Genomic DNA, 24,842 nt, shown 5'->3' on the forward strand with positions numbered 1-24,842 from the left:
TTTAAGTGCGTATGCGACACACGTAAGCAATGTCGTATTTATTGCGTCGTTGCAACTGCTGCATCAACTGCAGCCGCTGACGTGATTTTATGTTCTTGTTCCTGTTTTTTTTCTTTTTTTTTCATATTTTTTTTTTGTTCTCTCTCTCTCTCTCTCTAGCAATACACGAAACAGGAAAGAAGGAGAAGAAAGAAAAAAAAAAAAAAAAAAAAACTACTACAACAACGGTAAAATGTAAATGAAAAAATTTTTTTTTGTACCACGATGTGAACGAGAAAAAATATGCACAACGTGTAATTTCCTTCTAATTTTGAGCAGGATTTTTCGAATTATCACGACTCGTTTTCAAAAGTATGCAATCGATATGTACATATGTATGTTTTTTTTTTTTTTTTCTTCTTCTTCTTCTTCATATATTGCAATTTCATTATTTATTATTCGTGGAATCGTCGTTAAATGAGACCGGTGCATGGAAATTTCGCTCGTCGAATTCTTTTAAAGAGTGCTTGGGATGGTGAAAATCTGTTGCAGTATGTATTTCATAACGTTATTTATATGTATATGTATATTAGGGTGGCGCAAAAAAACCGTCTATTCTTTTTTTTTTTAGTCTCGTGTGACAAAATGTTAGTTTTTGATGTTTAAGAGCCCAAAGGCTCCTAAAGACTCCAAAGGAAAGTTAAAAAAAAAATTTTTAAGAGGTCGCTCCACATTTTTTAAAACGTCAGAAATCGTCAAAAATCGATTTTTATTTTTTTTTTTTTGTTTAATTTTTTTTCTCTTTACGGTGTAATTTTATAGACAAAAAAAAAAAAATAAGTTTCCGAAAGTTTCGGTTCAAAATTTGAATTTTGAAAGGTCGCTGATAATTTTTTTTCAATTTTTTGGTGCATTTCTTTAGATCTTTTCGAGCGACCTTTTAATATTCATATTAAAATTTCATAAATTTTTTTTCTTTAATTCAGTAAGTAAGAATCGATAACAATACACCACGACATGAATTAAAAATCAAACAAAATACTGAAAATATAATTTTTTTTATTTAATTTTTTGACGATTTTAGACATTTTTAAAAATTTGGAGCGACCTCTTAAATTTTTTTTTATTTGAACTGTCCTTTGGAGTGGGCTCTAAAACATGAAAAACTAACATTCTGTCACACGAGACTCGAAGAAAAAAAAAAAAAAAATTGTCGGTTGTTTTGCGCCACCCTAATGTACATATCGTATGTAACACCTACGTAATTCTTATCTTCTTCGACTTTTATCAGTCAGGTTTTTATCAATTTTATCTTATAAATTATACGGTACATGCATTCATACATTGCATTATATCGATTTCTGTTTGTATATATATATATATATATATATATACAATATGTATACAAAATGATTATAAAAAATTTTTTTTTTCCATAATTAACTTTTCCAAAGATATTCGTTAACGTGCCTTTGATTATGACTTCTTTTTTCAATGAAGTCTTTCTTAATATAATCCTATTTCCGGTTCAAGTCCTGTTTGCGATGAAAAAAAAAGTAGAAGAAAAAACAAAAAAAAAAAAAAAAAGAAATCAAAATTCGGGATGATAACTACGATAATATACAATATTCACGTTACCATGCAACTGTAAAGTTATAGAAAGTTATATAAAATGGATTTAAATGAATTTCATTTGTTTATTCGTACGATTCATTTATGAATTTTGAAAACCTGATTACAAAAAATCCTTAAAACGGATTTTTCTCATATTCGTACGTTTTTTTTTCTTCTTTTTTTTCTTTTCCTTTAATTTCTTTCAATATTAAAGCTATATATAAATAAATTCACGGAAATGATTATCAAAAAAATCCGTTTCATTGCTTCATTTTTATTTCTGTCTTTCCCCCTTCTGCCAAAAAAAAAAAAAAAAAAAAAAAAAGGATTTTTTTTAAAAATGTTTTTGGATTACTTCTCCAATTTCTTTCATCGTCGTAGATTTTTCGTTTCGATACTTCAGACTTTCGTCAAGTTAACTTCGAGTATGAATTTCACACAATTTCAACGCACACGCGTACCAACATAATAAAAATTCTATATACATATTAGATTTAAGATCAACCTTTTCACCCTCTGTTTACGAATGAAAGTTAAAAGTATATAATAGAGAAAAACTTTAGTAATGAAATAATAACAATAATAGCGTGTACGTTTTACTCACAGTCTGCTGCTGGGTTCATTGCTGGCCTCGTCTCCCTCGATGCGATAAACTTTACCCGACATAACGTATTCAAAACTGTCAGCCCTCGAGCCGCCTTCCTGTTCGATCGCGTTCCATTCGCCACCGTCCGGATAACCGTCTTCCCGCAAGGTAGTCGCGAGCACCAGACGAAACTTCGCACCTGAAGTTAAAAAAACATGGGTCGCATATAAAACAGAACGAAAAATCAAAATGCTTACATTTTTTTCTCCTATACATCGTTATTCCTAACTCCGCGAGATACCGTGGAGCAAAAATTAAAAAAATCGAGGGGGTAAGAATATTGAAAAAAAAACAAAAAAAAAGTAAAAAAAAAAAAAGAAAAAACAAAACACAAAACGTTTCCAAACTTTGACTCGAAACCCTGAAGCACGAACGATTTTCTGCAAGAATTCAAATTTCGTGTAACCAAAAAAAAAAAAAAAAAAAAAATGGAAATAGAAAATGAAAGAAAAAAATAAATAATGAGAAACGAAGAAAATTTTGAGAATGTGAAACACGCGTTTTACTGTATTCAATCCATATGGTGATCGCGTGCGATATAGAGATAATATTATCTACAACAGAAATAAGGGCGGGTCGTCGGGCGTCGATGAGAATTTGCCAATAATTGATCAACGTATGTACAATGTGTAAATACATATATATATATATATATATATATATATATATATATATAAATATACATGTACTATGTAAACAAACAGTCGCACACTGACACTGTGAATATGATTATGGGAAATTTTTATTTCCGCATCACGGATTGCATGTGATATTATATACATATATTTATATAGGTCTGGATTAATCGGATTGAGTGTCGGTGGTGCGGAAGAAATTTGATTTTTTTTTTTTTCTTTCGTTTTTCTTTTTTCTTTTTGACAAAATTTTTGGAGGCCATTTAAAATGAAACAGATAAGCGTTGTGCTTGTGTGTGTGTGTGTGTGTGTTTTTCTTTTTTTTTTTGTTTATTGCTTTCTTTTTTCTCTTCGTCTCCTCTTCACTTTCTCGACGATGTGCCTGTACAAGAGGATCAAGTGAAATGTAGAAAAAAAAAAAAAAAATGAAAAACGAAAAGAAGAAGAAGAAGAAGAAGAAGGGAAAAATAACGAAAAAGATATTGAAAGAAGTGAAGAAAAAACGAAGTAAAAAAAAAAAAAAAAAAAAAACTCGACGAGAGAACCGGCACAGTGCAGTTTTTTTTCATCATCATCATCGCCGTTATTGTTTTTTTTTGTTTTTTTTTTTTAAAGTTCCTTTCGACATTCCTGTCTTTTTTTTTTTTTTACTTTTCTTCTCTTCCACATATTTATTATCTATTCTTTCACCGCGAGTACGGACGTAGGTGTGGTTCGCGTTTCGCACGATGTTCGATAAAACGGGAACGAGATGCGAACGGGAAGAGATTACGGGCAATAATAATTAAAATAATTACAATAATAATAATAATAACCGAGACATGAGTCGTGATCTTGATGAAACAAATGAAGATCGTGAGAAGAAGCGTATAATTTATTGTGGTAAAAAAAATGGAACAAAGTACAAAAAAAAAAAAAAGAAAAAGAAAGAAAGAAAAGCAAAGAAAAAATCTGAATAATTTTCTAGAATAAAATAAAAAAAAAGAAAAAGAAATTTTAAACGTACACGCGGAATATAATACAATTTTCAATCGACTTTTAATTACACGTATACATTAACTTTCAACAGCGAATGTTATAAACGTTTGAAGTATTCGGGAAATTTCAAAAAATTTGTGGTTTTCGATTTTGATGAGTAAAAAAAATTGAATTTTCAACTTCGAATTATCGATTTAAAATTTTCATCTCAACATTCTGAAATCAATTGTATTGATTTTTACACCCTGAATTAAAAAAATTTCAACCATAAACCTCGAAAAGCCTCGAGACATTCTATCAATCAATGAATCAATTTCCAATTATATATCCAACCATCATCGTCCTACCAGACGTCCAAACGAACCTCAAACAGGAATGCTTAGAATATACGATACATCAATAATTACAGACTATATACTGCTACTACTACGCACATATAGTCATTAGATATACAAGTATATCAAGAGACATAGACGAAAAATAATGAAACAAAGACAGAAAAAATAATAACTCAAGAGGCATAAAAACGATTAAATTAAACAAACAGAAATATAAATATATGTATATATATATATATATGTATATATAAGAAAGTACGTTGCAACGGTGTATTTTCTTCTTGCAGGTGATTTCTCAGGTACAGCAACAGCAACAACAGCAGAGTAACAGCAGAATCGCAGTAGGTATTATAAGAGCACACAATACGTGAGAACCCAATGGACGCGAAATTCGGAGCACAAAAAATCGTCACCAGCAACAGCAACAGCAACAGCAACAGCAACAGCAACAGCAACAGCAGCGCAAGGGTGGGGTAGAAAAACCAACCAGCAACGATGAATATCAGCAGCAGCAGCAGCAGCAGTAGCAGCAACAGCAACAGCAGCGACGAGCGAAGCTGCGCCGATGGCGTCCGAGCCAGCACTCGACGTTGGTCTGAGCGCAGCGGTATGACCTTGGCATTGAACTTGATGGGGCGACGAGGAAGCGGGGCGACGGAGTTGCCGGCTCGGGGGTGGCAGCGGCGCGTGGCGGGGAGAGCGAGAGCAAGAGGCGGTGAGGGGGGAGGTCGGAGGCAGGAGGTGGGAGGTGGGAGGTAGGAGGAGGAAAAATGGCGGCAGGAGAAGAGGTTGGGGGCGGGAGGGGAGGGTGAGGAGGGATTGCGTCATGCCGCGCAAGCCTCGCAGCCCGCACGTCAATACAGCACGCAGGCCTGCCGGCCAGCCTGCCAGCCTGCCTCGGCTTCACCATCGTCGTCGGCCTAGCCCACCACGGTTGCTACTACTGATACACCACCACCACCACCACCACCACCACCACCATTACAGTTTATACTGCCTCAGGTATATCATAATCGGTATGTATGTACGTGGGGAGAGTAAATATGGCGACGATGATGACGATGACGATGATGAGGAGGAGGAGGAAAGGGTGTCTAGTGTAGATAACTAACGATTAAAATTTGGATCGGAATTTTTTTGAGATCGTTGGTAATCGTACGATTTTTCCAAGCTTTTGGAAACTGGATGATTTAGTAAGGTTATGGTGAGTATCGATGAGTGTTTACGAAAAATCACTTCTTCACAGACTTAGGATTTCCTCAAATTCTCGTACCAACTCGTGTATTTCGAGAAATCAACTTTTTGAATGTCATTCAGAAATTGTATGATAGTGATTTTTGTTTTTTCCTCTAATAACAGTAAACAGATTCAAGGAAGGCTTTTTTCCGGAATAATGATGATGATGTTAATCGATATTCAAAGTCCGTAATTCATTCTTTTTGGACAGGATCTTCAAACGAAGAGATGATACGTTCCAACGTATCATCAAAAAGATGACAAAATTTTTCGACTTTACACAGAGACTGTATTAGCAAAAAAAAACAAGAATGGACGGAGAAAGAAAAGAGGGTTGATGAGTCGAAGCTGCAGGATTACAGTATACGTTGCGTAATATCAACGTCGTTATATCCGATCAGGAATGAGCAGTTCTTTATTGGATTCGAATGAATGAAAATTGAATTAAGCTACGCGCAGCACACATTCGGCTAGACTCATACACACACCCTACTCACCCAATTCCATCGGGTACAGCCAACTGTTGATGTCCAGTATAAGGTCCATCTTGAAAGACTCGGATTCGCAGTGCAGTCTGGTAACTGAAACGAGAAAAACATGGTTGAATGAATAAAAGAAAAATGAAACTGTAAGTTAAATAGCGAGGGTGAATTGAAGGGTAGAATTTTTCGAAGTCTTTTATCCCGGATGAGATAAGAATTTTCTGCACAAATCGGACTGCAGAAGAGCGAAGGAATCGGAAATCAGGACGCGGGAACGAAGGGCGAGGAGAAAAAGCGACTCGACTTGCGCTGCAATTGATCTTCTACTGCTTGGAAAACGACGAAGAAGATAAAAGGAGGAAGACTAAGTAGTTGCAAACAGCAGTCTCTAGGTATACTGTAGGTGGCGCTGCCCTTGACAGCTGTGACGCAACGGTACGACCCCCACCACCACCACCACCACCACCGACTCCAGAAGACAACAAACGGGGTTGTGTGATACCCCAACCTGAAACTATGAGCGCCGTCGTCTCGTCAGAAGATAAAGAAGAGAAAAGAAACTCTTGAGTAGGGAGACGGAAAGGGTTAAAGTGGGGATGGTATTGTGGGAGAAAAATTAAACATCCCTCGACGTTTCCTCACCACTACCACCACCACCACCACCACCCCGCCCAACTATGGCAACCTTCCGCAACTTTTTTCTCCATTTGTTTTGCCATCCATCGATCTCTTCCTCTAGCAGCTACCCGGCAAGACGCAATAGCAACGAAAAACGTTCGAAAGAAGCATAACGAGTTGCAAGAGGGTTTTGAAAGGTGCTGAATATCCGGATAAAAATTTCATAATTATTATCAGCCGAATTAACGGAAAGGAAGAAAAGAAAATCAGCAGACTGATCTTTTTTTAAATGAAGACTGAATGTCGTCGTTATCGGAAAAATGGATCAATGAATGAACGGACTCCTTGATTCATGTTCACCAAAGAGTTCCCAAAAACAATTGAAAGCGATCTTCATTATTTTCTTCACATGTTTATCTTTCTTATCTTGATATGATCAAAGTGGACAAGTCATAGTCTGAAACGACTTAAGTCAAGGAAGAGGAGGATTACAGCTGTCATCTGGCTTGTGAAACGAGTAAGACTAAACTAACCTAACCTAACCTAACTTCATGAGATCAAACGAAAGAATTCTACGCAACTAATTCCAACAAAGGACCAAAAAAAAAAAAAAAGAAAAAGAATAGAGTCGAAAGAATGTTTCAATCGATTGCGACATCGTCCAGGTAGTTGGGCACCTAGATACAGATGTCGTATCGGATCGGATCCGGGATCAAGCTGCGCCAGCTGGTACCACGACACAACAGGGGCACAGAAGTAACAGAGGTACAAGCGACTAGTTGCGATTATGATAAATCTCATTCCATGACTATCTCAGGGTGAAATTGAATTTCGTTACAGCCATGAATCAAGATCATTCTTCGTGAATTATCGAGCTAAGAACCGGCGCAGTTCGGACTAAAAAACAATCGATCCTCGAGTTAATTTTTTAGCTGAAATTCACTACCCACTAGTAGATAAACGAGACTTGCCATGATATTGTCATGCAAGTATACCAACTAAAAGAAGAACCGAGAAAAAAAATATCGATAGTGCAACATGAAACACAGTGTATAGTGTAATCACTGGTCTTTGTACAGTGTGACATTGGTTTAATACGATCATAATTTCTATCTTTCGTTTCGTTTCGTTTAAGATCGATAATAATGTGGAGTTTGGTAGGGTGTATTGCAACGATATACGTATACAGAGAAGAAATTTGCTCTCCCCATCGATCTATGATCTATCTATCCCTTCTTTCCTGCCCCTGAAAAATTGGCAACCCTGCCCCGCATGTATTGAAGTTTGCCCCTGAGAGACGTTACCGATTGAGAATCTGAATCGCGTTACCTCTCCTTATTTACAGTCTGGTACATATGTACACACATAACGTAACGTAACGTAACGTAACATGACTGACATAACCAACTCTCCTCTGCACGTTGCACCACCACTCCGATGAGAGACTGTTTCGAAACTGTTCGCAGGGTTCATCCCTGTCCCTGACGAGCCCTGCTTTCCTGCGCCACGCCACCTCCCCCATCGTCAACCCCTGTGCCCTCGCACCCCGTTTCCACCTGACCCGCGGTGTGCAGCGAGGGAAGGAGGAGGAATCGACCGACGAACAGAGGGAGGTGGGGTGGGAGGATAGCGTAAGTAACGTACTCCCCCTCACACATTCCCATTCCCTCTTCATCCCCCATAACTGATCCATGATCCGCCTTTTTTGGTGCATCGGAATCATTGGATCCGCATCATTACTTTTCGTAACTTCCTGATCTTAGCTCTGACATATCAGGTCTGGGGCAATGAGGCAGGCATTTGTTTTTCGTTTTTTATGGTATGGTTGATATTTCACCTCTTTTTCCGCAACGTGAATCAGCACTGCATCCGCATGTATTGTATGTATGCTTGGCGATATATTTCGTTGCATAAAATAATGGTTTTTCCTCGTGTGGCAAGCCTTGCGGCATTTCATAGAATCGTTCATGTGATGCACGTGGGTGCCTTTTCATGCACATACGTGTCTGCATGTATAATGCTTGTATATAGAAGCGGTTGAGTCGCGTTGTTTATTCCACTGACCACAAAAATAGCTGGGGAATATATTCATGATGCATCGATGAGAAGTCACTGAGATATGGTGACGATCCTTTTTCAATATCGTAATAATCTCGATTGACGCGAAGTTGATTTACACCGGTAATAAAACTCGTGTCAAAAGTCTATTAAATGTTTTTCTTAATTAGTGAAGATTAGAAAGCATTAATCATTACGTTGAGTTGTAACTACGCTGCATCACTGCATGTTACCATAAAAACTAGACAGTTTATTTACTCTACGATAGTCGATAAACGAAAACGCATCTTGCAATTAGGCCATCGAAAAACCTCGACATTCATGAAACATCGCGTTCAAATTTTCATCCACTTTCAGTCTTTACCCCTGTCGATGCGAGGATTATTCAAGATCATCGATTATTTTCCTCGTCATTCTTTTGTGCCATACCATGGTATCCAGTAAAAAAAAATCGGTAACAAAATCGAGGACATTTAAAATAGAATACTTCCAGGAAGCAATAAGAATCCAAAGACAGTCTTCAGGACTTTTGAAGGACAAAGAAAATTCAAGGACATTTCCAGGCGACTGGACATCATGGATACTCACTACCCCCATGTATGAATATTCTGACAGCATCAAGTCCTGCAACCACATCTGCAGAAGGAAATCTACCAGTAAATTATCCTGCGAGCATGCTACATCCAACATCAAGGAATGTGGAATAGACAATAAACATGTGTGAACCTCTATGTGATGCGATTCGACATAAGTGTTTTTCGCAATCTTTTGCCTTCAAAATGTGAAGACTCGTGAGTTTTGATATGCAATCCAGCAGATGAGGATGCACTAAAGTCTCTAAATGATTATAAGGATCTCGTGATGGTTGGTAGCATACCACAATCAGTAATGTTTAACGTTGATGATATCGGATTGAGAACGTTATTTCGTTATAGAATATTGGAAGAGAACCCAAGAAATCCCCGACTGCCGTTGAAAGAAACTGCAAAAACAAATTATACTCCATACTCGACTGTAAACAGCTTAAGGATAGAGTAGAATTTAAACTTCCTGCAGACATCAAAGACCAAAGAGAAAATTGAATACATTGAAGACGTTGTCAGTAGAGAATCACATTTTACATTTTATTTTCATTAAGACTACTGAAACGGCCCAATACTAGATTGGGTCTAAAATCGAAATGACGTCATGTATGAACCAAACCTGATGCCGCAGAGACGCAATATCGTATTAATCCGTGTATTAAAGGACCTAGACCCATTGCTCTTGAATGAAATAAAAACAAAAACGATGATTCTTTACTCTTCTGGGTTTCCTCGAAGATTTGACGGCACGGGTTTGCCCCAGGATCCATCCAGGAACGGGATGTTCTGGGTACCGGCTTACCGTGCATACGGAAACGCAGGCGCAGAAGCCCACCACCTTGGTGTTGATGCAGTCTATGACGATGACGATGGTGATGGTGGTGGTGGTGGTGGTAGTGGTGGAGCACCAAGTCTTCCGAACTGCGCAGCGTCCGCCGCCGCCGCTATCGACCGCACCGTAGACCCCAGCTCTATAAATACTATGGGCACCGAGCTGGTCCTCCGCCTCCGCCTCCGCCCCCGCCGCCACCCCTCGAGGCCGTTCTCGGCCCGACCGCCCCTCAGCGATGCGTGTACGGATGGGCCTCGGGGGTTGTGTGCGCTCGTGACACTGACACGTCGAAGCTCCGCCGCCCCCGGGACGTGCGCGAAACGAGGGGCGGGAACCTTGACCTTCAAAAGAAGAGTTGGCGCCGTCCGGCGCTGCCGCCTGTGCAGCTACCACCCTTCCTTCACGCCAACCCCACCAGACTGGGTTATACGCGTGCTGCATAATTCCGTGTTATCCTTCCGTCTCGAAGTTCACGTCGCGACTACGTCTCGCCCACGACTATCTCTCTCTCTCTCTCTCTCTCGGTTTTATTCTTCAGTCCAATGGAACGTTGAAACAAATACTGGATAAGGGAGGATTCGTGTAAACAGATGGTATCGCTATCTTGGCGACATATTTCGTGGTATCCAGTGATCCTGGAAACCTATAGTTGAATATTGCTTGTCGGTAAAAAGTCCTTGAACTTGTATTGTATCCTAGAAATATTCTATTTTCAATTTCCTTGAATATGTTACGCGTTTTTTACGGGACACCGTGTTTTCTGTAATCACAATTACGCCGCGTTACGTCGTTCCTAACCTAAAATCTTTGGAAATCACTAGTACCTCTACACTAACAGAATATAACGATGAATTTGAAACAGTTCAAAATCACTTGAAATTATATCGAAGAAAGTTTGAAAAAGCACTTTACAAATGGTTTGAAATTCTTTCACAAACTCGCCAGATGGCGCTGAGCGAGTCCATCGTCCCAAACATCGGCCGCAGCGTGGCGCTGCGATCTGTACCGCAATGTGAAATGTTTAATTTATCACACTGATTAATAATGCAGGTGAAAACTGAAAATCTCAAAGCTTGATCATATCACGTATATACCAGACAAACAGAGCGCTGTTACTGTGACATGATTTAAACCATTTAGTTTTATTTTTTCCTCCTTGAAAGCCTCGAGTAATTCGAAAACATCGGTAATTCGTGATGAAAAATTAATGCACAATACGATGATCTTTACTTCGTCTATAATTACAATATATCACGAAGTGCAAAAACTCTTTTTTTTTCTGCGAATAATTATTTACGATTACAATCAAGTCAGGGTGCAGTTCTTCGGGGTACGAAATGGCGCCATAAAGGAAAACCGTTTCAAGGTCGTTTCTTCGCAATTCGTTTCACGCCACGTAAATAAGGGGTTGGTTTTCAGAATGTAGTTTGCGCGGCAGGCAACTGGCAACAACGCTGATGCGGTATATTAGATAGTAATAATACGCAGTCGCCATCGTATAGTCCACGTCGCTCGTGCGGACCGAGTTCTGCGTAGTTTCCAATATAGAGAAGTATTAGGTATGTGGTGGTTCTACATGTCTGATGCAAGTATATATGTGTGTATGTGTGTGTGTGCAGCCCCAGCAAACGAAAGACGTGATAGCCTAGCTAGCCCGACCAAACCTAACCTATATATTAACAAAATTCCCGCATTTCGTTACCGTCGACAAGTTTCATGATGTAATATCCTATAGCAGCAACTAACCGCTATTTCTCTTCTCCTTCGTCTATGTAAATAGGAAGATTTAATAGGATCAAGGGATTTTAATCGCGTTCCAAATTCACCAACATAAGAAAGGAAAAAAAAAAAAAAAAAAAAAAAAAAAACCAAACCGATTTTATAAATCCTATAAATTCCAATTTTAAATCTAAACCTTAATCTCTGGCTATGATTTCTATGTATCCTCTCTTCTGTGGTATATAATCTAGAAAATTTCATTACGGGAGGGGGGGGATTACCACTTTTGCTGGATGTTGGATAACGCGTAATAATATATATGCGATTCTATCACGCTGACATACGCACGTGCTGATTTGGTTGTATATAAATTTTAGTCTTTAATGGCGGGGGGGGGGTGTGTGCAAAAGCTGCGAGAAAAAAAAATGTACAAATTGTTTTTCAATTATACCGACCAACTTTTACGATTATTGTACATAATAATATTACTATCAGCCTGATCGATATGATTGTTAAAAAAAAAAAAAAGGAAAGCAAAAGAAATCTCATAAAACACAAATATCAATATACTGTTATATAATTCTCACGTATAATTTTGTATCGTGAAATGTGTCATAATATCAACAATATATATATATATATATATATATATATATACACACATATGTAAATATATCTGCACGAGACGTAATCTTATCTTATTACATTATCCAGTGTCTCGTGAGAAGGTACCCCGACGTCAACAACAACAAAAAAAAAATCTTTGTCGAAACGCGTCTTGAGTGTTAGAAAATTTTTATGAATCGCTGCTGCACGAGTTTAAGACGAACCCCAATTATTTTCTAAATTCATTCTAAAATCTAACGCGTAGAAGTGGAAGAAGAAGAAGAAAAAAAAAATAAGGATTTATAGTCTATAAATGAATGAAAGAAAACCGCAGAAATCGATGTACGAATGAACGCTACTAATATCAGTCAACTTATTGGTCAAGAAGAGAAGAATATTTTTGAAAATAAAAAAATATAGCTTTTGAGAAGTGAAACAAACAATGAATAAAAAAAAAATAACTAAGAAAGAAGTTAAATTGCTGGGACGGATTTCAGATGCGAGACATCTGAATGATAGAATGAAGATCACGGCGATGATTGTGATGACGCCCGTCGGTGTGTAATTCAATCCGACATGTTACTTATGATCTTAATCGTGAGACGTGTTTAACTTCTTAGGTTTTACGTGTATTACGTTTGGGCTTTGTTATGTTATCCTACATACACTCACATATTACTGGGTTATGTAATGCAGTTTGAATAAAAGAATCCGAAGACGAATCGTCGAAACGAATTATATTGAGTATATTATTTATAAGAATTCCCATGTATAATTTTTTTCTCGTCATCAAGAAAAAAAAAACCGACTATCCATTTTTTTTGAGTCTCGTGTGACAAAATGTTAGTTTTTGATGTTTTAAGAGCCCACTCCAAAGGACAGCTCGAAAAAAAATTTCAAGAGGTCGCTCAAAATTTTGTGTAAATGTCAAAAATTTTCAAAAAATTAAATTAAAAAAATTATATTTTCAATATTTTGTTCGATTTTTAATTCACGTCGTGGTGTATTGTTATCGATTCTTTCTTACTAAATTAAAGAAAAAAAATTATGAAATTTTAATATGAATATTAAAAGGTCGCTCGAAAAGATCTAAAGAAATGCACCAAAAAATTGAAAAAAAATTATGAGCGACCTTTCAAAATTCAAATTTCGAACTGAAACTTTCGGAAACTTATTTTTTTTTTTTGTCTATAAAATTATACCGTAACGAAATGAGAAAAAAAAAAAAAACGATATTTGACGATTTCTAACGTTTTAAAAAATGTGGAGCGACCTCTTAAAAATTTTTTTTTCAACTGTCTTTTGGAGGGGGCTCTTAAGACATCAAAAACTAACATTTTGTCACACGAGACTCGAAAAAAAAAAAAATATTCAGTTTTTTGGCGCCACCCTAATATACACGTATAAAATCACCTTTTCATCCCCGTATTTATAATACACTTGATCGAAAGTATATTTTCCTTACTATGTAAGCAGTATATTTATGTATGTATATTGTACTACACCGATTGCTATGGTAGGTTAAATAAGATATAAAGTGAGAGATTCGGTTTAAATTCAATTTTCCTTCTTCTCATCATCTTGCCCTGTTCTTCTTCTTATTCATCTTTTTCTTCTTCTTCTCTAATTCCATATTAAATTTAATCTGTATTACCTGGACCGAGATACGTTCGAGATGTTTAAAATTGAGTTAAAAAAAAAAAAAAAAAGTTATCCTGAGAAGTGACCTGATTCCAAGATTGTTGATACAAAATAAGTAAAAAAAAAAATCAAAAAAAAAAATCGCGTTGTAAGAATCGTACGTTTTTCTTTTTTACTTTTTTACTTTTTTCACAAAACTGCGTCTCCGTTTAAAAATCATTCATAAAATTTGTCTTTATCCGTTTAATGAGAAATATAGAAAGAAAGAAAGTAAGAAAAAAAGAAAGAAAATAGCCCGTCAAACATACCTCGGTTTGGAGTTCATCCTACTACTGTGTGTCTCAAGAAGTCTTCCAACAACAATAGGATAAATAACTACACCGTCGTCGTCGTCCTCGTAATTCTCAAAATCGGCACAACGTATCACGTACTCTTTATTAACGTTATACGACACATCGCATATGCAACGAATACAAGATAATCGTGGTGTAACAATAAACCTCGCAAACTGGCGCGCACAAACGAGTGAAAGAATTATGCATTTGCAAAAAAAAAAAAAAAAAAAAGAAAAAAAAAATCGTTTATCCAAGATTTTCCCTCGATGAGGTGAGGGAAAAAAAAAAAAAAAAAAAAAAAAAAAACCCCGTCACATCGTCGTACATATAACAATCCGGTAAATGAAACACAATCAACAACCGTTTCGGCCCATCGATTCCCGCATAATATAATTCACACTATCCCGAGTAGGTGTGTTTCGTGATGATGCCTGTCGTCGTCGTCGTCGTACCTCTGGACACTCCTCTCTCTCTCTCTCTCTCTCCCTCTCTCCCTCTCTCTTTACTTTTCAATCTCTCTCTTTCTCTCTCTCTCTCTCTCTCTCTCTCTCTCTCTCTCTCTCTCTCTTTTAGTTATAATAGTCTCTAAACTGTGGGAGCGGGTCTTCCCCGCCGATGTTGCGATTCGTCGTCGCCTTCCTACCACCACAATCACGATCACTATACGATCTTGATCATCGTCGTCGTGATCCTCATTGTCGATGATCAACGGCGAAGTGTTGGTTCCACGATGCGGTTCACGGAAGATAATATTGTCAGGTATATACATATATACATACATATATATATATATATATATATATATGCGTGTGTGTTTGATGTGTTTATAGTGGGGGGGGGCGAGGCGAGGCTCGGTTATGCCACACAACGCATCGCATAACTTGTGTGCGTGTGTGTATATGTATATGTATTATACATGTAATAAACGACGACGGTGGTAAGATATTGCGCAGTTTAGAAAAAACCCTCGCGCCCCCCTCTTTGAGCTCCACGGACGGGTTTTCGTCACAGAACGCGTCATCGACGAATCTCTTTCCCCTTCCCCCTCCACTCGACGCCGCGCTCTCTCTCCTCCCTCTCTCTCTCTCTCACACAATATACATATACATATATATATATATATATATATATATATATATATACATATATACACGGGCACATGCACACACGCCTGTGTACCAGGAACGCCGCAGGGTCGATCCGCAATTTACGAACCGCGAATCGCGATTCGCCGTTCCTCCCCCCCCCCCCCCCCCCCCTCCTCTCCACCCCCTTAAAACCGTCGCCAAATCTCCTCCTCCTCCTCCTCCTCCTCTTCCTTCTCCTGCCATACCGTCCAGTCGTCGCTTCTCGCGATCTTCGTTCCTCTTTTTTTAGCGACTTTTTAACGACGACGACGACGACGAAGAAGCGGTTTATCCGTGTGCGTTTTTTTTTTTTTTTTTTAATTTCTTCCTTCTTCTTCTTCATCTTCTACTTTTTTTTTCTTTTTTTTTTTTTTTCTTCCATCATCATCATCTGCTCTTTTTAATTTCTTTATTTTTTTCATCTTCTAACGAAACGCGTGTGCTGCTCGGTGTTCGTAACCCACGTGTGTGTATAGCGTAAAGCTAAAAGAGCTGGAGAGTCAGGAAGGATCGTCGAAGATTATACACATATTATTATAAACTGTTCGGTGCAAGCTTCGTGTGCGGATTTTTATATGTATATATATATGTGTATGTGTGATATATTGTATAGTATTGGCGAACAATATATATAAACTAATAATTCAATGTCACGATTGTATCAAAAGCAGTTGAATTGTACAAGATATATGCAGTGTATATATTAGACTGTATCAGAAAAATTGACTATTTTTTTTTTTTTTTTTAGTGGTATACTGAAAATATTGTTCAAGATGACGAAAAAGAAATACCATAAAAATTTCAGATTTTAATATTGATATTTAGAGATGCCTCATCGCGATTTTTTACTTTCCATAAGAATAACATGGCAAAAATGGTTCTTGATCCTTGCGATTTTTATAACTAGATAACGACGCGTCGTACAGAAAATTCATAAACATGTTTTTGTAGGAAATTGAACGTTCTACAAAAAAGGTCTCTAGTCATTTTACGATAAGTCTACTCCTTCAAAAGTTATTTGAGGTCAAACATCAGCAAAGGACCTCAAATGACATTTTTCTAAAATTTCGACAATGTATATGGGGCGAGCTGAACCTTCTAGTTATTTTTTTTTCGAATTTCATTTCGTTGTTAATATGACGGTTAAGGCACGTGTACGGAAAAAAAAACGACCGAAAAAATAAAAAAAATAAATAAATAAAAATACAAAAATGAGGTGTAAAAAAGAAGCTTCGCAGAAATAATAAATTTATCACCGACGAGACGTGATGGAAGGCCAATTTTTTTCCGGACATGTTTCAAATTTCATCAGAACTACTTAGATTTTCAAGAATTGAAAAGTCTGTTGCCTAATCGTTTTTTACGATTTCCTTGTATTTGAGGAAACTTCTATTGCAACAAGCATTTTATATTACAATTTCCAGTTGCGCGGAACTGCCCGCGAAGTTTGTAAAATCGAATTTTAGAGAACGAGAGAGACGAAGTCAGAACATGATATCGTGGAATTTATGGAATAAAGAGACGTCTAACAACGAACGTCGTCTTGAGCGAAAAACAAGAGAAAAATTAAATGCCCGCGAGTCGTTTATAGAGAATTTTCTTCATTTCAATTATACGTCTTTTGTGCAATACGCATTACATTTTACAATTTTCTGTTGCCCAAAACTGTCCGCAAAAAATATGTAAAATCGGTTTCCGAGAACGTCTTCAGAATAATCTTGTGGAATTTACGAGTGTAAAAAAAAAAAAAAAGACATCTAGAAGACGTCTTCGAAAAAGACGCCTAGAAGACGTCTTCGGGCAAAAAAGACGCCTAGAAGGTGTCTTCGAGTAAAAAAAAACAGATGTCTATAAGGCGTCTTTGAGTAAAAAAAAAGACGTCTAGAAGGCGTCTTCGAAAAAAAAAACCGCCTATAACGTATCCATCGAAACTGAGTTGCTAAAGATGAAACGAAACTACAGAACGCCGTCTCTGTGTCAATTCATCGCAAAGACGTCTAAGAATCGATCTTTAAAAGTTTTTCCAGACGAAAAATCAAGAGTTGAGGAAGAAAAAAAAAAAAAAAAAAGTGAAGAAAGAAAACAAACAAAACAATCCGTGCGATATGCAACAATATGCATAATCGAAAGACGCATCTGGCTCCGAGTCTACAAGCCCTTTCTTTGCCTTGTGTATTAAAGTGATCGAGTAGAAGAAGTCTTTCCTATAGCCTTCGTTGCCTTGGCACTGACAGTGGGAAACTCGCGGTTCTGACGACGAGGAACGACGAGCGCCTAGCAACACCAAGTGCTCCGCGCTAAACTTAAAACTATGTATGTAGGTAGGTACATGCAGGTTGCCGCCGGATAGTTGAATGTTTTTCTATTTATCTATACCTATATAACTGTACACATTACGATCTATGTATACATGTGAGTACCCCTTACATAGTTAGGCGAATAGTTTTGTAGCCATTTCGTTGCACACGTACGTGGTGGACTAGAAGACGTCGTTGTATTGTTTATAAGAAAAAAAAAAGAAAAAAAAAAAGATAAACTATCATTAATTTTTATCCGGGCTTGCCACGTCAAAAATTGTGCTCAAAAATTAAAAACTTGAAATTAGATCGTCTGTTCGTGATTAAAAAAAAAAAAACAAAAAAAAAACAACAACAAGTATTTAGAAAAGTATAAAAATCAAGGTAGTGGATTACAAGAACGAAATAACGAGAAATCGAACGAACATTAAAAGCATTCCGTATTATTCATATCGGCTAAAACCAATTCGTATTAAACATCGCGCAAGAATAAAACCAAAAAATAATTAGATAGATAAACGAAAAACCAGACACGGACGCACTTGTGTATTTAAATTAGAAAAAAAATACGAGACGATGAAATTTTTTTTTTTTTTTTTCCAAGTTGCAAAAGTGTAAAGATTGAATCGCACTTGAGGTATGTGAAAGAGAGAGAGAGAGTGAAAGTAACAGAGAGAGAGAGAGAGAGAATCGAGCCCCTGAAAGGGAGTGTCTCTCCCTCTTTTCCTCCCTCTCTCGTTATCTTTCCGTCTGTTATTCTCGCGCCCGTCGTTGCAGCAGATTGTCGTTTGTTTCGCACTTAGAAAAAAAAAACCAAACCCCCCCCCCCCCAAAAAAACCTTTTTTTTTTTTTTTTGAAAAATGTTCCAATAACCGCGACGTGTGTAAGTAGTTTCGTCGATATCGTCGCGTTACTAAGAGGGCACACTTTTATACGTTATAACCGGGCTGAAATCAACGCGAAACTAGAGAGGCACACGTGAAAGAGTTTTACGCGAATCGAAGCCGCCGTCGCGACGACGACGACGCTTTCAACGTGGGACTACCGAGGCGGAGGCCGCGACTCACTCTCGATATCTTTCCCCCTCCCCTTCGTCCTCTCACTCTCTCTCTCTTTCTTTCTGTTTTTTTCTCTCTTTATCTCTCTCTCCACACTCCATATACTCCTGTCGTTGGTTGTTGTCTGACTGTGTTAAGCGTCTTACGTTGATGCAGAGTTTATAAAACGTCGGGGCAACTTTCTTTCCAAAAATTTTTTTTTAACCCCGGTTGTTGTGTTCAAGTATGGAGAAAAGAAAAAAAAAAAAAAAAAAAATCCGAAGAAATATTTTACACGCACAGAGTAAAACAGGAAATTATGCGTTGTTGTATAAAACCGTTGACTCGTTAATTAAAGTTTACGGATATGAATGATAATCTTGTTTCCACGTCTTATTATTCGTTTTATTATTCGAAATTCGAACGTTCTACAAAAAAGGTCTATTGTCATTTTACGATAATTCTACTCCTTCAAAAGTTATCTGAGGTCCTTTGCCGATGTTTGACCTGAAATAACTTTTGAAGTAATTGATTTATCGTAAAATGACAATAGACCTTTTTTGTAGAACGTTCAATTTCCTACAGAAAAAATGTTTATGAATTTTCTGTACGACGCGTCGTTATCTAGTTATAAAAATCGCAAGGATCAAGAACCATTTTTGCCATGTTATTCTTATGGAAAGTAGAAAATCGCGACGAGGCACTTCTAAATATCAATATTAAAATCTGAAATTTTGATGGTATTTTTTTTTCGTCATCTTGAACAATATTTTCAGTATATTTTTCAAAAAAAAAAATAGTCAATTTTTTTTATACAGTCTAATATATATAAATATATATATATATATAGGTAGACGTTGCGTTGTCGTGCGAATATCTATACGCTGTCTCAAGGCCTTTCTATACCAGCAAAGAAATCGCGTGTAAAGTCACGTACACACACGTGCACACATGCATGCATGCATGGACGGTATAGGCAGGCAGGCAGGCAGGCAGGTAGGTAGGCTGTATACAGGAAAGTCTGATTTGAGTCTCTCGCTATCGACCCCAGCGTACCTTGTGAGTACGTGTCTACCTATATTTGTTTTTGTGTTTGTGTTTGTGAGATTTCGTGTAGTGGCCAACCTTGTTCTTTCTAGTAGCCTTTTAAATATCCGCTATGTAGAAGCAAGTTAGATACGCGGGCTAGATTACAATGCAATAGAGGAGGTTGGTTGGTTGGTTGGTTTTGTTAGTTGAAAATCGATACTTTTTCGTTTATTTTATTTATACGTACATACGTATTATATACGCTAACTGATCATCGAGCATTTCGATTTGTTTGTTTATTATTTTTATTTTATTTTATTTTATTTATTTATTTTTTTTTTTTTCTCGTGGGAATTAAGATATTCGAAAAAAAAAACTACGAGAAATTGATTTTACCGTGAAAAATTTCGAGACACGGAATATAGGGAAAAAAAATTATTTCCAATAGTTGCTTCGATGAATATAAATTTTTCATTTCGCAATCACTCTTGAAACAATAGATATTGAAGAAAAGATAGAAAAAAAATTATTATTCACACGTTCGCTGAAATTGAGGTTACTATTATTATTATTGTTATAATTATTGTTTGTAGAAGAAAAGAAAGAGAAGAAAAAAAAAAAAAAAAAAATCTAACGAGCAGATACATTTCAATGGATTTTTTTTTTTTTTTTTGTTTTTCTTTTTGTTTAAATTTTTGCTATTGCAGAGTGATTTGAAATGAAATTCTCGTTTATCGAAATCGTGAAAAATTGAATATTCAACGATACGTACCTACTAGGATTCGGTAAAAACAGAATGGTGTAGTCGTATGTAATGGGGAGAATACGGTCTTCTGAATAAAATGCGAGATAAAATGAGTCACATCGCAGAGAGAGAGAGAGACAGAGAGAGAGAAAGACTCAACGAATGTAGCTACTAAACTTATTTTATCATTTCAAAGCAATTTCTAATAGGAATTATTTTTTTTGCTGCATATTTTGTTACAAAGAAAAAAAGAAAAAAAAAAAAATGAAAACATTACAAACGTGACTAACGAATGTGAAAATTTGATAAATATCAATCCTGTGAAAGTAACTCTTATAGAAAAGGAGAAGGAGAATATATAGTACTGATTCAACCGAGTCAACGAGCTTGAAGTTCGGATATTAATTTTATGCGTTTTTTATTTCTCCCCACGTCTGTCATTTTTTTTCACCGTTTCCCTTTTTTACAAGTCTATTGAGGAGGAAAAAAAAATAATTAATTAATTAATTAATTATTCAATTAATTTATTAATATCAGGTTAAATCGTCTGAAGTCTTTGGAAAAAAACTTTTCAAACGCGAACCAAAAATGAAATTAGACCGGAATTAATGAACGTTATTGGAATAATTCGGATTTCAAAAAAATTGTTTTTCTCGATATTTCAGGAACGTCGGAAATACGATGTATTATAACAAGAAAAAACAAAATATTATATATACATATATATATTGTATAATTATAATAAAATTTAAAAAAAATAGAAAAAATTCACATTATTTTTAAAATTTGGCCATCACTTCAGTCACTACAAAATTACAAAATAACGTTTTTTTCCCTCCAATCTTTCGTTAAGCTAGTTGCTATAACGCTGCAAATTTCGGCCTCATAAAATCAATATATCAAAAAAAAAAGAAGAAAAAAAAAATCAACTTTATTTCAAAAGAAAAATCAAAAAACGAATAATTCTAAACTGTTCTACGGAAGAAATCCGGCGTTTCTAAAAGAATAAAACAAGCTTTCAACATTGCAATTACAATTTTCCTCTCTCTCTTCGATAAAACGTTATTCAAGAATTATTTAGAGCAGAAAAATCATGCGAGGATTGAATAACAATGACCGATATCAATAAGTTTCTTGGGTGGAACGGGGGGGGGGGGGGGGGGGGGGGGGTTGTTTTTGTATCGCAACGCGATTTCGAATATTCGTATATTTATTTACCATCTTTGGTTTTTGTTGAAAAAGCAAAGAGAAAAGAAAGGAATATGAAAAAAGAAAAACTGTATAAATTTCGTAAACCACATGAATAGACTCTTGAGTATTCAGTTATTTGTGAAAACGTAATTTCCAGAGAATTTCAAGTTTTTCCAAGCTCAAGAATCATTATTTATTCAATTTCTTCTCGTGTAAAAAATAAATGAAAAATATAACATTCGAACGATCAAGGATATTCTATATATATATATATAAAATTTACGTGTATAGTAAAATTTATAATAAAATTTTACGTGTTAAATATATATATATATATATATTTCTAGAGCGCAGCTAATTGTGAGTCGAATATGTAAGAATTCTTTAGCACGTAAAATTTTATAAGAAATCAGAACTTGGTTCATAATCGTTGCCCGAAGATTGAAAGAAAAAAATTTTTTCCTTCTCTCACTAAATGGTTTAAAAAATTTTCACGAACTTATAGAATGAAAATAAATATATGATTCCGGAAATACGACATGAAATTCCCTGGAATTTCCATTATTTTTTTTTTCATCTTCTTCTTCTTCCAGATGATATGAAATTTCCTGAAAATTCCCTGATTCCATAAATAATTTCCATGAATACTGTCCACCCTGAGAGTAGGTAAAAAAAAAAAAAAAATTTCTCCAGACGATTTCATCCCCGCTGCGAGTCAAAACTTCCGCGGCTTTTATCCCGGCTTGCAAAAACTCGCGGCATCGCAGCATCCAGCATCCAGCATCGAGCAGCCCCAGCGGCCGCCCCCTGGAGATGACATCTCCCGCGACCTTGAGGCGGAGCCCTGACCTTGACCGTGACGCAGTCGCAACCGATGCTGCGACTGCGACTGCGGCTGAATGCTGCTGCTGATGCTGATGCTGCTGCTGCTGCTGCCGCTGCTGCATCGACCGGCTGGTCGCAACGTCGAGGGGTAATCTCTAGCCCCTCTCCCCCCTTTCACCCTCCCCCAACGCCCTTCACTTCCCGCCTCCGGCCCCTTGGCCGACGTCTTTTACCAATGTAGTTCCACATATGTACATAGGTACATAGGTATGCACATATAGATAGATATGTAGAGGCGTGCGCTCCTCTTATTCTTCGCATTATAATGTATGCATTGTTCCTCCGCAATGTAGGTAGGTACCTAGGTATTGTAGGTATATGTATAGAGGTACATATCCATATCCTCGCGACGTGGATTTGCTCACCATGGATAAGAATGACTAAAAAAAAAAAAATAACCGATTTTCGATTGAATCGATTATTCTTTATTTTTTTTTTTTATTTTTTTTTATTTTTACACGATTAATCCGACCGACTCGGTTCCTTTTTTCGAACGATCGGTTTTTTTTTCTTTTTTTTTTCTTACTCGGCCAAGGGGGGGATTTTTCTCAAGCGATCGGTTTCTGTTTTTTGTTGTTGTTTTTTTTTTTTCCTCAAGGAAGGGGGCGGGGGGGGGGGGGGAGGATTTTCCCGAACGGTCGGTTTTTGTTTTATTTTAATCGAGAGGGGAGGGGGCGTTTTGTAATAATAAACAAATATATAGGTATATTATATATTGAAACAATGAACGAATCATCAGTTATCGGCCAGATTTAACGAATCAATTTGAATTTCATTGAGAAGTAATTGAAACGAAGGAAAATCACGCATTCGAGGCTTTTTGAATGAAATGAAATATCTTATGAAGAAACCTCGTGAAATCGCAATCGTTACAGTCTTTTAAAATCTGTGCGAATTACGTGAACTGTTGAAAAATCCTGTCCTTTTAACAAGATTGATTGGAAATATTCAAACGGATGTTCTACTCGATCAAGTAACACTCGAAATACTCAAATTCTTGCGTGAAAAAAAAAAAATAAACCAACCAGATCATCGATCATTTTGCAATCGTTAAGGTATGAAATTGAATTCGAGGATCAGTCTTTGAATCGATTTTTCTACCACAAAAATTTCCAAAATTCCGTCTTCAATCAGGATTATTCGAAACTCGATCTTTTCGACAAAATTTTTTCGCACTTCTTTCAAATTGGAGTCTGCATTTTCACCCTCACCCGGTATGAGAAGCCAAATGCAGTAAGCGTTGCGACGTGGATATATATACGTGCCGGGTAACCTTCACCGTTCCGTCGTACTCCTTCCTCCCCCTCCTTTTTTCATTCTTTACTCGTCATTTTTTCCCCTGTAATATCGCCGTACTCATCCCTCTTTCTATCTTACTTCTACATCTATTTACACAGAGTTGTTGCTATGATCCGTTTTTTTTTTTTTTTTCTCAAAATTATTATACATATTAATCTATACACAACTGCAGGATAAATTATGCTGCAATCGATAGCGAGAATGCAATGATTCTTCAATTCATTGTCAAACCAGCGTCCCATGAATCTCGATAATTAAAAACGAAGAAAAAAAAAAAGAAGAACCAACAGGAAAAAAAGGATTAAAACCGGATTCCGGACACGAGCGAATCATCGATTTTCGCGGGCGTAGCCGCTGCGCCAGACCACGTGTTCGTATTTCCCGCCGCACCGTTTCGAGATCGAATGATTGATTCGGCTGTGTCGTAACGGGAAGACCGAATCGGAATTGACAGTTCCGAGGAGGGTGCTCGGGATGGAATTCGAGGTGAACAAAAGAGGATCGTAAACTGTCGTATTTTCATAATCGAGTTTTGCAGATTTTTATAATGACGCAGCAGCCGCGTTTCCCGCTTACGGTGCCGTTCTGTCAGCCATGTGTGCAGAGCCGGCAACCCTGCGCGCGTTTCAAAGCAGATTATCGTAACAACATAAGCGATTTGGGCGAAAAAAATGGGCGCTGAGCTTCAGCAGCGATTTATTTAACCTAAAAACTCACCTCGGTCGAACTTTTTCCCCTCTGGATCAATGTCCTTCACGTTGAATATATCCTCGAAGAGTACACCCGCCATATTGACACTCACGTATGAACTGAACTTGTCACTTTATCGAAAGAAAAGACTGTCGCGCTGCCTAGCGGCGGTTTTCTGAATTACCGATTGAACAGCACTAACAGCACCCTCTCACGTGGAATGGACACTTGGAACTGATT

At 37.0% G+C, this 24,842-nt stretch overlaps 1 protein-coding gene across 2 annotated transcripts in view; it reads right to left on the reverse strand.

The window, feature by feature from the left end:
- LOC124414020 (DNA-directed RNA polymerases I, II, and III subunit RPABC3) overlaps positions 1–24,778 on the reverse strand; it is a 50,332-nt gene extending 25,554 nt beyond the window's left edge. Inside the window, exons 1-3 of one of the 2 annotated variants that reach the window (XM_046894876.1) lie at positions 24,630–24,778; positions 5,924–6,007; positions 2,198–2,378 (exon numbers count right to left, since the gene is read on the reverse strand). In XM_046894876.1, the coding sequence (XP_046750832.1) occupies positions 2,198–2,378; positions 5,924–6,007; positions 24,630–24,702 (338 nt within the window). In that variant the 5' untranslated portion in view covers positions 24,703–24,778. Of the gene's footprint in view, positions 1–2,197; positions 2,379–5,923; positions 6,008–9,970; positions 9,993–24,629 lie in introns of those variants that run through there. The other variant, XM_046894877.1, reaches the window with a different exon arrangement.
- Positions 24,779–24,842: the final 64 nt, after the last annotated feature.

Source organism: Diprion similis, chromosome 13 (assembly GCF_021155765.1).
Source record: "Diprion similis isolate iyDipSimi1 chromosome 13, iyDipSimi1.1, whole genome shotgun sequence".
NCBI lineage: Eukaryota > Metazoa > Arthropoda > Insecta > Hymenoptera > Diprionidae > Diprion > Diprion similis.